A 15000-nucleotide genomic window follows, 5' to 3' on the forward strand; every position below is an offset into this window, starting at 1 on the left:
ACACACACACACACACACACACACACACACACCTCTCTCCTCTCTCTCTGCAGGACTCTGTCAGTTATCCTCTGGTGTCAGTGGGCTCTCAGTGGCGGCGCTTCAGTGAAGGCGTGTGTGAGTTTGTGTCTCTGCTGGTTCGTGGCTGTCGTAACAGCCTGCTGTACGATGATTTTCTCTTCTCCTCGTTCATCGCTCTGCTCACGGGTCTGGCCGACTCGCAGGTCCGCGCCTTCAGACACACCAGCACGCTCATCAGTGAGTTTCTCTCCAGTACTCAGTGTGAGGGACCATACTGGTATGACTAGTTATACTGGTTTAAAAAGGGAAACATTATAAATAAAACATACTGAGAACAATGTTTCTATATTAATATCCTTAATAGAATTATGCCTTGACTGCTGTATAGTCGCCAGTACTTCTAAAGCTTTATTAATGAGAAGCTGCTTTGAAACAATCTATTGTGTAAAGCTCTAGAAATAAAGGTGACGTGACTAATTGTAAATTTTAGTTAAAGGGTTAACCCTAGTCCTAAAAAAAAAAAAAATTAAATTCAGAATTTAACATCAAACTGCCTTGCGTAATTTTGATGCACAATCAAGAAGTGTTTTATATCCTGCTGCCACAGGAGTATGATCCGCCCTGTGGTGTGTGTGTGTGTGTGTGTGTGTGTAGCCATGCGGTTGATGTCGTCGATAGTGTCTGTCGCTGGGGAGGTGAACGCTCAAGCGCTGATGACCCGGAGACGCTGTGAGCTGGAGAAGAACAAGTCAGTTGAACACAGAGCCATAGACCGAATAGAAGAACTGGAGGACTCTTACAGAGAGGTTAAACACACACACACACACACTCAGTGTTATCTGATAGTGTCAGTGCCGTCTAATCAATAATATCACTGAATATATTAAGTGTCTTTTGAACCCCTTTGGTTAGATACATGACTTTATGTGCATATACTGTATGTATGCTGATAAAGTTGGATAATTTTGCTTTATAATAGTTGTTAATTGAAGTGTAAGTCTGTAAAGGTTTGGATTTTTTACGTTTTGGTGTAGTGCCAAACTCACTGCCATCACTAAGCAGTTCATCTGTGCGTCTGTGAAGAGATGGTGACTGTCAATTTGCCTCATTTTTGAAGTTTGCATCATTGATTGTTACTTTGCTGTTTATTACTGTGAAGCTGCTTTGAATCTGTATCATATAAAGTGCTGTAGAAATAAATGTGATGTGAATTAACGTTGTGTGTGTGTGTGTGTGTGTGTGGGGCAGCTGCGGGAGCATCAGGAGGACTTGCGCTCTCTAATGAATGGGATCTTTAAGGGTGTTTTCATTCATCGGTATCGGGACAGAGTTCCTGAAATCCGGGCTGTCTGCATGGAGGAGATGGGGGTGTGGCTCAGAGAAAACCCCGCCTCTTTCCTCAATGATGAGCACCTCAAATACGTGGGCTGGATGCTGCACGACAAGGTGTGATTAGCTTAAAAACACGTTATGTCAGGGCTCGACAGTGCGACCATTTCAGTCGCATTTGCGACTGAAAACTACTGCATGCGACTATGAAATTTTTTTTAGGAGCACCAATGCGACTGACCCAATCATCATCATACTTGTGATTTATCTCAGGGGAGCTTCAAAGCATTCTACGTGTTTTTGCAGCGTTGAGTAATGTATCACAGACATATCTCACGAATCCTTTCATAAGCAAAGTGTAGACGGGGTGTAAATAAGAGATTCATCACGCAGTGTAGAGAGCTTCGTTGATTATAAATGTGAGATCGAGATGAGCTAAGATGAGTGACAGCTTTTAATGATTTTTAAGGGAGTTTGTAAATGTGATAACTGATTTAATACAATACAATTCAATAAACAAGAAGTTAATATTAAGTGACTTACATTGTCTGACTATAACAGTATTGTCTGATTTTGCTCTATTTCGTCGTAGAAAATAGTTTAAAACAAAGACACAGCAGAGCCACTGTGCATCTCCATTCAAACACAGCGGTTTCGTTTGTGAATGAATGGGGTTTTTAAACAATCTAGTGAGTCAGTGATTCATGATTACCCATTCATAAAGACAGTCACTTGATTCATTCCTGAAAGAATCAGCCGTTCGAATGAATCAATTGAATGAATGATTCAGTAATAAAAATCAGTGACTTACCGCCACCTGCTGGCAGTTTTGGTTTCATTTTTAAAGTATCTTTACAGTTATTTAAATAATTTAATATTTCTATATTCAAAATTTTATATTTAAAACATTAATATCATCATGGATTTATGGATTTACTTGCACTCATTCCACTTCTGAACCTCATTAAATGTCTGAAAGTACATCAAGCCACTTTTGTGTTCTTCTGTGCCACCTCTACAAATTAATTTTGTTAATACTGATTTCATTTGATTTTTAACTTTTCTTATTCTACTCTTATTCTGTCGTTTTAATTACAATTTTTAAAAAGCTGATAAAATAAATTTTTTTTAAGAATTTGACAAAAGATGAGTCAAATATCACCTCATAATGGGAAGGCTATACTTTTTGATAACATTTTGGATTATTGATTAGAAGGTGCTCCTAAAAAGAAAAGTAAGCATCGAACCCTGTATGTGCTGCTCTGATGATCAGATCCAGATCCATGTGTGTCTGTGTGCGTGTGTGTGTGTGTGTTTCAGCAAGCTGCTGTGCGACTGCAGTGTGTGTTGACTTTGCAGAAACTGTATGTGGAGAAGGATTTCATCAGCCGGTTAGAGCTCTTCACCAGCCGCTTTAAGGTGAACACAAACACACAGACGGGTTTGAACACAGAGACTGAATTTGTGCAACACTGATGACATACAGTAGAGATCTGTGCACATGTGTGAATGCACTGGACTAGTTACTGCAGTAACTCTAATGCTGTACATACAGGAGAGTCGCATCACGTGTCACACATCTGACATATGAGCTCATGTTTGAAGATTCTGCAGCAAAGTTAACGGAAGATCAACATAAAATAATTAAATAAATGGTAAATGCAATACATATCCAATCAGCAGCTAAATATTGTTGTAATATCATTGTTTCAGGAGGTCTGAAGGCATTTTCCAGCCATATTTGTTTTCTTTGCTCATAGAAAAAGTACAAAAGTCTTTCAGTGAAGGTAAAAATTATTCACTATGATGTAGCTCCATAAAGTCATTTTGGAAGCTGGAAAATGATGTAAATGTAAAACGTCACTGTTTGAAGTTGCATTCTTACTGATTCTTCCCAAACTATCATAATTCATGTAGTTTGACAGCATCATCTAGCAGCTGCTTAACGTTAATCTTGGGGGGAAAAGCAGATTTTGCTTTGTAGAATACATTACAGAAAACTAAACATTTCCACTCACAAGGCATAAAAATGGACGTACGAGATCAAACTGTCAGATTTTCAGTGGTTTCACATCAGTGAAGCGCTCTCATACTGACTCCAGGCCAGTGGCTCATCCGGGAAGTGGTATATAATTGTGTTAATTCATCGTTTTTGGGGTATATTCTACATTTACATTTCAGCTGCTGGTGTTTAGTGGTTTACATGCGTTTCTCCGCTCAGGAACGGATTCTGTGCATGATTCTGGATAAAGACTCTGATGTGGCAGTGGAAACGGTGAAGCTGTTACTGCTCATTAAACAGTGAGATTCCTTTCATTAGTTAGCTGCTTTGGATGTGTGTTCACTTTTAAAGTGCCCCTATTATGCAATTTTTAAGGTTGCTAATATTGTTTTATGAGTCTCCTAAAACAGGTTTACATGCATGCAAGGTCAAAAAACACGTTAGTTTTCTCAAAAAATTGATTTAATTTTACCTCATTTCTAAATGATTCGTAAATGACTCATGCGAAGCAGTTCAAAGAATCAGTCTCTCTAAACCCCTCCTTTCCGTGAGCCCTCACTGCTGTGATTGGTCAGATGGCGCAGTGATTGGTCTACCGCGTACAACCAAGCGCCCATTGCCATGACGGAACGACAGCCCTGGATAGGGTTGGGTATCGTTTGAATTTTATCAATTCCGATTCCCATTCTTTTCGATTCCAATGTGATTAAATAATCAAACATTTATCCTGTGTCTCTTTTTTGCAAACCATTTATTGGAGCTGAATACCATGAACAAAAATCAACAGGCTACATTAAAACTGGACTCTTTAAGAGCTGTTTGTGTGCAAAACGCGATCATTTTAATCGCTACCATACACATCGTACACACAGTTTTATCTGAATATAAACTTTTATCCCAGCACTTCTGTGATTTTGAATGTTTGTAACACAGAAATAATGATACTGTGTGGCTGAACAGACTGAAGCGGTTTCATTCATGACAGACAGCTGCTCTCTTGAGGTGAACGCAGATTTAAATGTTTAAATCACACTGATGAGATCGTACTCTGCACGGACGAACCACGTGATCACAACATCGATCGCACACGTCAAAGCTTGAGGAATGAATCAGACGAATCATTGTAATCTAGGAATAGAATCACGTTGGTGTTTGAATCATGTTTGTGATTTTTAATGATCTATTAAATTAAAGTGCTTTGTTATGTTGGTGGTGACAGCTCTCTTGCAACATGTTTAGCTATCACAGATATTATACTTAGCTTTTTTTGGCTTCTGATCGCAAATGTAGTCAAACTTTGGAGCACTTAGATTAGCGAGCGAGGTCCTGACAGATCGCTAGCTCTAGTCCTCACAGATGAAGGAAAAAAAAGCACATAGGAATCGATATTTTAATTTGACCACAAGTATCCGATTCTGGAATCGGAATCGATTTTCAATTCCTAACCCTAACCCTGGACACTTGTCAATGCATAGAAAAGATGGTATCGATTGTACCTTACCAATTCGAGCCGGAGTCTGATGATGAAATGGTTGAAGAGACTGATTCACAAGCACGACTGGAGCAGGGCGTTTCTCAGTGGTGTGTGTCAAGTGTTAACAAGTTTGTGGAAATGATAAGATTTGATAAAACATAGTTACTCTCAGAGCGTAGGATACAGCGTCTTCTCGACATGATGTTAACCACATGGAAATTATACTGTGTTTGTGGGCAAGTTGGCGACGTAGAACATGGGCAGACATTATACAAATGTGTTACTTCGTGATGTACAGCCGTAACAGAAGATTCTAATTACTGACTACTCGTTTAGGTGATTGCAGCCGACTGATTTTGATAGACAATAACTTTATTTATCGAGCACTGTCGGCTTCACAACTTTGCAGATAGTTTATGTTCACATACATGACACACTGCATGAAAGGTAATATTCGAAAAGGCATAATAGGGGCACTTTAAGACAAAATGATGTCTAACTGCTTTGAGGGTGAAAACCACTTGTGTGCATGTGAACGAAGTTATGCGTCACCCGAGTTTCTTGTATTGACGTGTGTGTGTGTGTGTATGTGTCTCGGTCTGTGTGTGTGTGTGTGTGTGTGCGCAGGCAGACAGAGGAAGGCCTGAGTGAGGAGGAGTGTGCTGCTGTGTATCCACTGGTTTTTGCCACACACCGAGGTCTCGCCTGCGCAGCCGGACGATTCCTGTACCACATGTATGTTCAGCTTCATCGTGACATCATCATCGTCACCTCCACACAAACCATCACGAGCGTCACGTGTTGTGTGTGTGTGTGTGTGTGTGTAGTCCGATCAGTCTTGTGATTTTCTGAGTACTTTATGCAAACGCAGGTGTGTGTGTGTGTGTGTGTGTGTGTTGTAGGTGTGGAGGACGAGCTGGAGAGCGCTCTGATTGACATCATGATGTGTGCAGTGAGACAGGCTTCTGAGGCCATGCCTCCCAGCTCTCGAGTGCAGAGGAAGGTGACACAATCAGTTGTTCTGAATCTTAGCCTGACTGCTTTATTCAGCACTGGATTATGAGTGTGAGCTTGCTTTTTTTCCCACAACAGGACATTAATATAGGGCTGCAACTTAGATTAAATGACTAATTGGTTAGAAAGACAGATTCATATTTATTGTTTTATTGGTTGTTATTCCATATCCTGTCCAATGCTGTCCTCTAAACAAGTGTGTAAGCTCGGGGCGAGGAAAACAAATATAGTAAATGTGTCTATAGAAAATATGGGTTGTCCTTTAAAAGCAGAAGGAAAGTTTAAATTGCTTGTAGTGGTCGACCGATATCTTGGAAAGCAGGGTGGCCGATATAAATGTACATATTTATTTTAATGAATATTTAAGAAATTTGAAATCATTTGAAAATGGATTAAAAAATAAATTTATAAAATAAACATACTTATACTTTAGATGACAATGTATTTTTCACAAATAAATAAATATTTAATAAAAATATAATTAAAAGTAAACTGTAACCAACAGAGCACTCAGTATTCTGGGAAGTTTGTGTGCATTGGGAATCATATTTTTTCAAATAAAGCCAAGTTAACACTCATTGTACACACAGCACACAGTGGAAATGACATGAATATGACAGCGGGCAGACGCATAAAGCGCAGCATAATCTGAAATCACGAATTTAATGTTTAAAGCATTCAATTCACACGGACCGACCGTCAACCGAACTAGATTCGACTAAGTCTGCAAGGTTTGTGAAATTAAATGTTCATTAGTCATTCAAAGATTTGTTTAAATGATATAAATGCGTATTTGCTGAATGCTGACGGCAAACGAGAAAGTATTATAATGTTTGCCTTTCTATTGCTAATATAAAAGTAATCGTTATAATAATTTTTGTATACATTTTAATTCCTTTTGTTTAACCGTTCTATCTGATTATTAGACAGACTTCTATCCGTATTAGACAGAACTGTTAACAACGACGGCGAACAAGAGGGAGAATGAGAGCAGTGTGTGCTGCTCAAAATAGAAGTCCCGCCTCAAACACATCGGCCAAACAGGAAAACTTCTCAGCCGATGCCGATATTTAAAAAATGCCAAATATTGGCCGATATATCGGTCGACCACTAATTGCTTGCTTAAAAATCATAGGAATGATAAAGCACAAGCTCAGTGTTCTCAGATAAGAGGAAACTCTGTAGAAACATTTATATCCAGTTATATGATGTTATCCCTTTACAGTCAGTTATTACTCTTACAAAATAGAATTTAAAATGTCCAACAGCAAATATTTCTGCATAATGAATATTTTTGCGCTCAGCCTAATTGCTTGCTTAAAAATCATAGGAATGATAAAGCACAAGCTCAGTGTTCTCAGATAAGAGGAAACTCTGTAGAAACATTTATATCCAGTTATATGATGTTATCCCTTTACAGTCAGTTATTACTCTTACAAAATAGAATTTAAAATGTCCAACAGCAAATATTTCTGCATAATGAATATTTTTGCGCTCAGCATTAATCATGCTATAGTGCGCTCTGTTCTGTGAAGTTTAGCGGAGATTATCGATTGTTGTCGGGATGAGCTTTTATGCAAAATGGAAATACGAGCATGAATCTGCAAAATTTACAGATAAGAATCTAACCATAAAAGGTAAGTTATGTGCTGAGGAAAACGCACCTCAGACACGTTAAAAACACGCTTCTGCCAGAGCTCTTACGACACATCAGTATGCTTATGCGTTTGTTTGAAGCACTTAATATGATGAATTCTCTTTGTTTAGGACAGTGTTTCTCAACCTTGACATAAGGCCAGGGGTCCGTATAAAGTATGAATTTTTGTATACATTTTGTATATTTTGACATTACATGTTCCCATGAAAGAAAAATCCAATATAGCTGATGATATGGCCAAATACTGGACAAGTCAGCTAACTTTAATTATACTTGACTGCATTTGGTCCTCACAAAGACACAAATGATACGAGTTTGTTCTGGGGGTGCTTGAGGATGGTTCTGAACTGGACTGGGGTCCGGTACGCCGAAAGGTTGAGATTCTCTTGTTTAGGAGACCTTGGATCTGGCAGTGTTTCCTGCAGCTGCTCACTGTCTTACACTATTTTCAGATGGGTTTTCTCCATAGGAATGTGTTATTCACTGCTGTAAAGTCCCGTGACTGGTGGAGGATTTCTGTTCAAAGCTTGCTGACACAATTAATCGATAATCTAATTCATTGTTGATTGTTTATTGCAGCCCTAAATTAATGTAACTTATGTTTCTGCAAATATCATCAGGAATTACACAATTGGCAGCAGACAGAGAGTGGCAGAGATTCACGCTCAAAGCTTTATCTCTCGCTCCAGATCGGCTCCAGCTTTAGCACGTCAAGTCAAAACACCTTTATTTACATAGCACTTTAAACAATTCAGATTGTTTCAAAGCAGCTTTACAGTGATAAACAGGAAAATTATGATTGAATGAGGCAAACAGGATTCAGTTCTGCTGTAAAGCAGCTCTAAAATGATAATAGTAACACATTAATCAGTTGAAATCAGTTTAGCACATCTCACTCCTGCGCTCAGTTATTGTCCTGACTAACACAGAACTGTGTGTGTGTGTGTGTGTGTTGTAGAACCTGACGGCGCGGGAGAAGAGGCTTCAGGCTCAAGAGCGAAGACGCATCACAAACCATTTCATCCCCGTGCTGCCTCAGTTACTGGCTAAGGTGAGTCGATGAGAGAGCCAGACTAGAGTTGTGATGTGAAGATATCTGAAGATGTCAGTGAAGCCTGTGTTTGCTCTCAGTTCTCGGCAGACGTTGGGAAGGTGAGCTGTTTGCTCCGAGCGCCGCTGTATTTCCAGCTGGAGGTTTACGGCACATCAGGACGCCTGGAGAAAGTACGAGCCGTCTGATCAATCACATCATATTCACATTTATTCATACATGTAAATCTCTTGTGTATCAAATGATGCATGAACTGTCACTCATTATTTGCGTCTGAATATGTATGTTTGGGTTCTTGAAATATGAAGTTTTTTTTAAGGCTGAAAATGTTTTTTTCTGCTTCAGGTTTCATGTGCAAATTCGTAAATGAAACTATATTGTACTGGTCACTATTTGGTGTCCTTCTCCATTTTATATAATCTTTTGGCTTTTTTGAAGTTCCTGAGATAAGACAATAATTGTAAAAAACTAAACAAAAGTACAAATGTTTGGTGTATTCTCAATTAATGAGCTCATAATAATGGTACGCACAGAATAATGACCATTTACACACATTAAAAAAAACACACATTTATTGTGTGTTTGATGCATAATAAAATTGTTTCAAATACATAAAGAAGGGACAGATGAAGTGAAACGAGAGTTTGGTGAGCTGAAGTGAGCGTCTGTCTCTCTGTGGTCTCTCAGAGTCTGGACCTGCTGCTGTCTCAGGTGTGTGACATCATGCTGAAGCACCGCGAGGAGTGTGTGTTAGAGGCTTGTGTGCGTGTGTTGTGTGCCTTGTGCAGTGATTGCTACAGCTTCTGTGGTCGAGCCGAGAGAGCCGTCAGTCAGCTGCTGGATTCAACCGTGGAGAAATTCAGCTCAAACCTGGCTGAGATACTGCAGGTACACAAACACACCTGAGTCTGAAGCAGCATCACAGACGGCAAGCGCCTGCACTCTCAACACTAGTCCTACACAACAACACTGCCTCGGCCAATGCACCAGTTCAAAGCAGATCTGACAGAAAATTACACACTTCAGCTCTAATGAATTTATGATTTGTTTTTCTGTAACTGAATTTCCCCAAAAGGCGGTTTTGTCAGATTTTGCTTGCTTCTTGAGACAAAAACTATAGCTGAGCTGTGTGTGTGTGTGTGTGTGTGTTCTTCAGGGATCGGCTGATGAAGATGATTTGTATGGAGCTGCTTCCTCTCTGAACATTCTAGCCATCTTCAGCAGGTGTGTGTGTGTGTGTGTTTTGTGTGATTATGGTAGATAGTACTGAAGGGTCTCTACAGTGTGTTTTTGTGTGTCAGTGCCAGAGATTTGACCGGAAGGAACCTGTTTGAGTTCTGCTTTCAGCTGCTGAAGATGGGAATAGAGACGAGAGAAATCAACGAGAAGGTCTCTCTCACACACACACACACACACTGGTTTCCATATCTTATAGAGACTCTCCATAGGTGTAATGGTTTTTAAACTGTACAAACTGTATTTTCTATTCCCTTACCGTCACAGATTTACCTGATCATTGTTTATGAGAGATCCTTAATAATAACAGTAAATCATCAGAGATCTGTGTGTGATTATTGTGATGTTTACATTCATATCTCATCCACACCTCCATAGAAAGTTCTTGACCTTAGGCTAATCTAGCATTATATGTTCATGCTAATTACATGAAAACACTGTTGTGCATTCTCTTACACTCGCACTCATTATAATGTCATTGTGTGTGTGTGTGTGTGTGTGTGTGTGTGTGTAGCTGATGGTTCCAGCTCTTAAGTGTTCAGTCTTTCATCTGTTCTGGAAAGGAACGAAGATCAAGCAACACTCTCCAGCAAGAGACAAGGTGCGTCATCTTCATCTCTGTGTCTCTGTTCGTTCTCCTTGTGTTTGTTCGAATGTGGCTGAATCTTCAATCAGACTGGGTACAATGACTTCCTGTCAAATCACAGGAAACATGAATTTGAGACTGTGGGGTGTGTGTGAACGCTGCTTTACTGTCACACTGATGGATCTGAAGGTGCTCTAAGTCTGTCTGATAACCTTTCCAACAGTTTTGCTTGTTCGGGCCCAAATCAACCAAGTCACTTTTGTTCAGTGCTTTTCACAATACTCATTATTTCAATTCTTTTCAGAAAATCACGTTGATATTTGTAATATATTCATGCCTTATAGTTGCATTTATCAGATTAGTGCTGGATGAAAATATAGTTACATTTTGTGACGATCAGTTGAGCTTAGCTATATATAAATCGCTTTCTGTGAGTGTTCTGTATGTATGCTGATAAAAATTTCAACTGATGGATCAAGGCTGCGATTCTAACACTGTCCACTGGAGGGACCCGTAGGATAAGCAATCTGTTAGGTCTGATCATTTCAGTTTCCATCAGTTTGAATACTAAATGTATAGGAACAGTTCATTAGTAGTGCATTCACAAAATAGTTTTATATGTTTTTTATCATTAGGTCCCGAGCACTGCGGTGCAAAGACCCTATTGCAAACGCTCGTTTATTATTATTCTTCTAAAAAGAATCGCTTTTTTGAGGGCCTAAACATGCTCAAACTCATGAAACTTTGCACATACGCCAGAAGTGGTGAAAATGTACGTCTGATATGGGTTTCAGAAGAGGGTGTGGCAAAATGGCTCGATAGCGCCACCTATACACTTTCAGCGACGTACCCCTCGAGCAGTTTCACGTACATGTATGAAATTCTGTAGACACATGTAACACACCAATACCTACAAAAAAGTCTCTTGGAGCAAAATCTGAAACCCAACAGGAAGTCTCAGTAAATTTTGTGTAGTTTTTGCCATATTCAGGCATTGTATTTTAAACTCCTCCTAGAGATTTAATCAGATCAACACCAAATTTGGTCAGTGTAATCTAAAGCCCTTTGCGATGTTAATTTGTGAAGATCTTGAGTTTTCGTTTGAAGGGCGTGTGATGTTTCGCCATGAAACAGGCAGTTGCTGTAACTAAGCCATACAATGCCCGATCTGCCCTAAACTTCACAGGTTTGATGGGAGTCCTGGCCTGAACACATCTACATGCCAGTATTCTGTTATAATCATAGCGCCACCTGCTGGCAGCAGGAAGTTTGGCACATATAAATGACGTTGACATATTCCATATACTGTTTATTGCCCAACGTTCATTGTTTTCCTGAGGCCGCCGGGTGGAGGTGTCTCCGGGTGCGAGGGCCCTTTCAACGCTGCTTGCAGCTTCTATTATTACTTTTTTAAACAAAGAAATCTATGAAATGCTTATGATACATGAAATAATAATTTAACTTTTTTATATTCCAATAATATTTTAAACAATAATGAAGAGACAATTTTATTGGTCTCTTTTAAGGTAATATATAATATTTCGATAACAACACCTTCGTTTAAGTCCATATAAGCTGCGGATGCTCTGCACACCAAGAGATTTGAGAGAGTAAGTTCGGCGACTGCCGTAATATTATCAATCTTAAACGCATTTACATTTCATCATTTAGCTTTTATCCAGAGTGACTCACAAATGAGGAGAACAATAGAAGCAATTAAACCAATAAAAGGGCTACAATATGTTGGTCCCAGTCAGTCTAACCCAGTACACATAAACAGGGTGGCTGCGGGTCCTTAAAATCTTAAAATGTCTTAAATTCAGATTCAGTAGGTCTTAAATATTTTTGGTCACATTACCACAAATATGTCTCCAGTCTAACGGACCCAGTGAGTGTCCATCAAGAGTACTTTCCCCCCCGCTGTTGTTACTGCGTTACAGAATACAGTCGAGCACCAGCTCAACTACTTTAAATGGGTTCATGCAAGATTACTGAAAAATGGCTTGAGAATTGTACTTGCCCGACAGGACTAATAGCCTGATTAAAACTTAAGTGACAAAATATAATCACGCATCATAACGCGCAAATGATTCTTCTGGTTTTATTGCATTCAGCTTAAACAGCGATTGATAATGGATAGTGTATTTCTATGATCACTGTCGCGCTGTTGAGGCTTGTGCTTATCATAACGCGCAAATGATTCTTCTGGTTTTATTGCATTCAGCTTAAACATCGATTGATAATGGATAGTGTATTTCTATGATCACTGTCGCGCTGTTGAGGCTTGTGCTGCCTGTCTCTGTGAGAGACTTTCATGGAGAAATCAAATCAAATGAGCGTACGGCACACATAAAGAAACTCACAGAACAAACATACGGAGGTACAAATTCTAAATGTTTAGTTTATTTATAGCATGATATAGTCAAGTAACATACCATGACAAGGGAGCTATTTTGCTGAATATTTTCAAGATTGCAAATGTTGCATTTGGATAGTGTATTTCTATGATCACTGTCGCGCTGTTGAGGCTTGTGCTGTCTCTGTGAGACTTTCATGGAGAAATCAAATCAAATGTTAGGGTTAGGCACACATAAAGAAACTCACAGAACAAACATACGGAGGTACAAATTCTAAATGTTTAGTATATTCATAGCATGATATCGTCAAGTAACATACCATGACAAGGGAGCTATTTTGCTGAATATTTTCAAGATTGCAAATGTTGCATTGGTTTTAGTTCAACAAACAAGTAGTAAAGTATATGAAGTTACTTACATTTTTAGACACAATTGACTATTTTTAACACAATTGACTAATTGACAGTTTTGTTCTATTTCACCAACGAAAATAGTTCCAAACAAAGATCAGAACAGAATTATTGCGCACACTCTCCAGCCGCACCCGGTGTTTTTGTTACTGAATGATTCAGAGGTTTGAAGGAATCGGTTGAATGAATAAGTGACTTACTGCCACCTACTGGCGGTTTAAGCTCATGCTTAAAAGTATGCATTTTCCCCTACATTTCTTATTTGTATGTTCAAAATTTTATTTACAACATTAATCCCATAACATTAGTTATTGCTGTTGTAATTTTGTAATTATTTAATTTGATTGGTAACAGCACTGTAGTGTATTACATTTCTTGATCAATTGTAAGAATTTGACTTGAAAGATGACGCATACATTTAATAAGGTAAAAAAAAAAATATTGGTCTTTATAAAGGTAAATGACATCCTGTGGTAAATTTAAAAACATGCAGATTTAAGTATGTAAAAGCTGACGGAAATCTAATGAAAATAATGCTTCAGAATAAATTGTTTACACCACCACAAATCTCGCTGATGTGACATTTGTTTTGTGGGAATATTTTGTAAGGGATATTTTCTGCTGATATGAAAAGTTCACTGTATATCGTAATAACAAATAGCATTTTTGACAGCGATGATATTTTGTTTTCTTTTTACATTTAAATGCGTTAAATATTACCTATACGTATGTAATATAATGTGTATTTCCATCACAGGCTTGGTCTTAAATTTCACAAAAGGTGGTATTAAAAAGGTCTTAAAGTCTTAAATTGAACTTGTTCATATCTGTAGACACCCTGATAAAGGGCTTTTTTAATAAATACAAAAAAAATAGAGTAGAAACGTAATAGAAAGTGTTAGTATTCATGAAAGACTGATTTCCCATGCACACTATTTTGCTAAAGACAGGTTTGTCTGTCTGTCAGGCGGAGCTGAAGCGTGTGATGAAGGCTCTTCACTCGTTCTGTGTGGTGTGTCAGAGCTGTCTGTCCGTGGCTCAGAGTCGCATCAGGAACCAGGTACAGCCCTCAGTCCTCTGCCGCTCACATCACACCACATTTGCTCTAGTCTCACCGCAGCGCTGTGCAAACTACACAACAGCAGGGACTTTGACCAACAGTGAAACCCAGCCGATGACAAAAACACACAAGAAACTGTGCGACTGCTTGTTCAGCTCTAGAGTATGGAGCCGCTGTCTCTGAGCTTCTGTCGACTGGATTTGTTGTCAGTGAATGAGATTGAGGCTCGTCATGTGTTTGTTGTGTCCGCAGGCGTTTGTGTGTCTGTGTGACGTGCTGCTCGTCTTCGGGAAGCTGTGTGAAGGAGACGGTTCTCCGCTGCAGCTCTTCAGTCCTGACGACTCTCTCAAAGCAGAAATGGCTTCCTTCATCATCGACTACGTCTTCAGCGAGCCTGACGAGGATCTGGCTGGTACACGGATAAAGAAAGACACTTACACACACATTTACTCTAACTTTCTCCTAAAGCAGTAGTCTTTTGATAAGAAGATTGCTTGTGAAATGCAGATCTTGATCAGATGCAAGTAGCTCAGCAGGATTGTGCTGCAGGTGAGGAAGAGTGTGAGGAGATGAAGATGGCTGCTTTGCTGCAGAAGAGGAATCAGCTGGCTGGATACTGTAAACTCATCATATACGGAGTCCTGGAGCTGCGAGCCGCCACAGACATACTCAAATACTACAATAAGGTGTGTGTGTAGAGTAAGAGAAAGATTGAGCCTCATTTATGAAACATACGTCATATATGATCCTGACTTCTTAACCCTGGATTTTATTGTCAAAAGTGAGGAAGAAAGCAGGTTTAC

At 39.2% G+C, this 15000-nt stretch overlaps 2 protein-coding genes across 2 annotated transcripts in view; both read left to right on the plus strand.

Moving 5' to 3' along the window:
• The window catches only part of LOC107573388 (cohesin subunit SA-2-like), a 23113-nt gene extending 17351 nt beyond the window's left edge, over positions 1 to 5762 (plus strand). The window contains exons 7-13 of the mRNA XM_016259824.1: positions 54 to 258; positions 676 to 827; positions 1270 to 1467; positions 2671 to 2769; positions 3572 to 3651; positions 5454 to 5624; positions 5729 to 5762. Coding sequence (XP_016115310.1) covers positions 54 to 258; positions 676 to 827; positions 1270 to 1467; positions 2671 to 2769; positions 3572 to 3651; positions 5454 to 5624; positions 5729 to 5762 — 939 coding nt within the window. The remainder of the gene's footprint in view (positions 1 to 53; positions 259 to 675; positions 828 to 1269; positions 1468 to 2670; positions 2770 to 3571; positions 3652 to 5453; positions 5625 to 5728) is intronic.
• Positions 5734 to 15000, plus strand: part of LOC107573392 (cohesin subunit SA-1-like) — a 12261-nt gene continuing 2994 nt past the window's right edge. Inside the window, exons 1-10 of the mRNA XM_016259828.1 lie at positions 5734 to 5829; positions 8456 to 8548; positions 8629 to 8721; positions 9236 to 9436; positions 9705 to 9772; positions 9850 to 9937; positions 10299 to 10385; positions 14105 to 14197; positions 14450 to 14609; positions 14747 to 14883. Coding sequence (XP_016115314.1) covers positions 5767 to 5829; positions 8456 to 8548; positions 8629 to 8721; positions 9236 to 9436; positions 9705 to 9772; positions 9850 to 9937; positions 10299 to 10385; positions 14105 to 14197; positions 14450 to 14609; positions 14747 to 14883 — 1083 coding nt within the window. The 5' untranslated portion in view covers positions 5734 to 5766. The remainder of the gene's footprint in view (positions 5830 to 8455; positions 8549 to 8628; positions 8722 to 9235; positions 9437 to 9704; positions 9773 to 9849; positions 9938 to 10298; positions 10386 to 14104; positions 14198 to 14449; positions 14610 to 14746; positions 14884 to 15000) is intronic.

This window comes from Sinocyclocheilus grahami, unplaced genomic scaffold (assembly GCF_001515645.1).
Source record: "Sinocyclocheilus grahami isolate Dianchi unplaced genomic scaffold, SAMN03320097.WGS_v1.1 scaffold1929.1, whole genome shotgun sequence".
Classification (NCBI taxonomy): domain Eukaryota; kingdom Metazoa; phylum Chordata; class Actinopteri; order Cypriniformes; family Cyprinidae; genus Sinocyclocheilus; species Sinocyclocheilus grahami.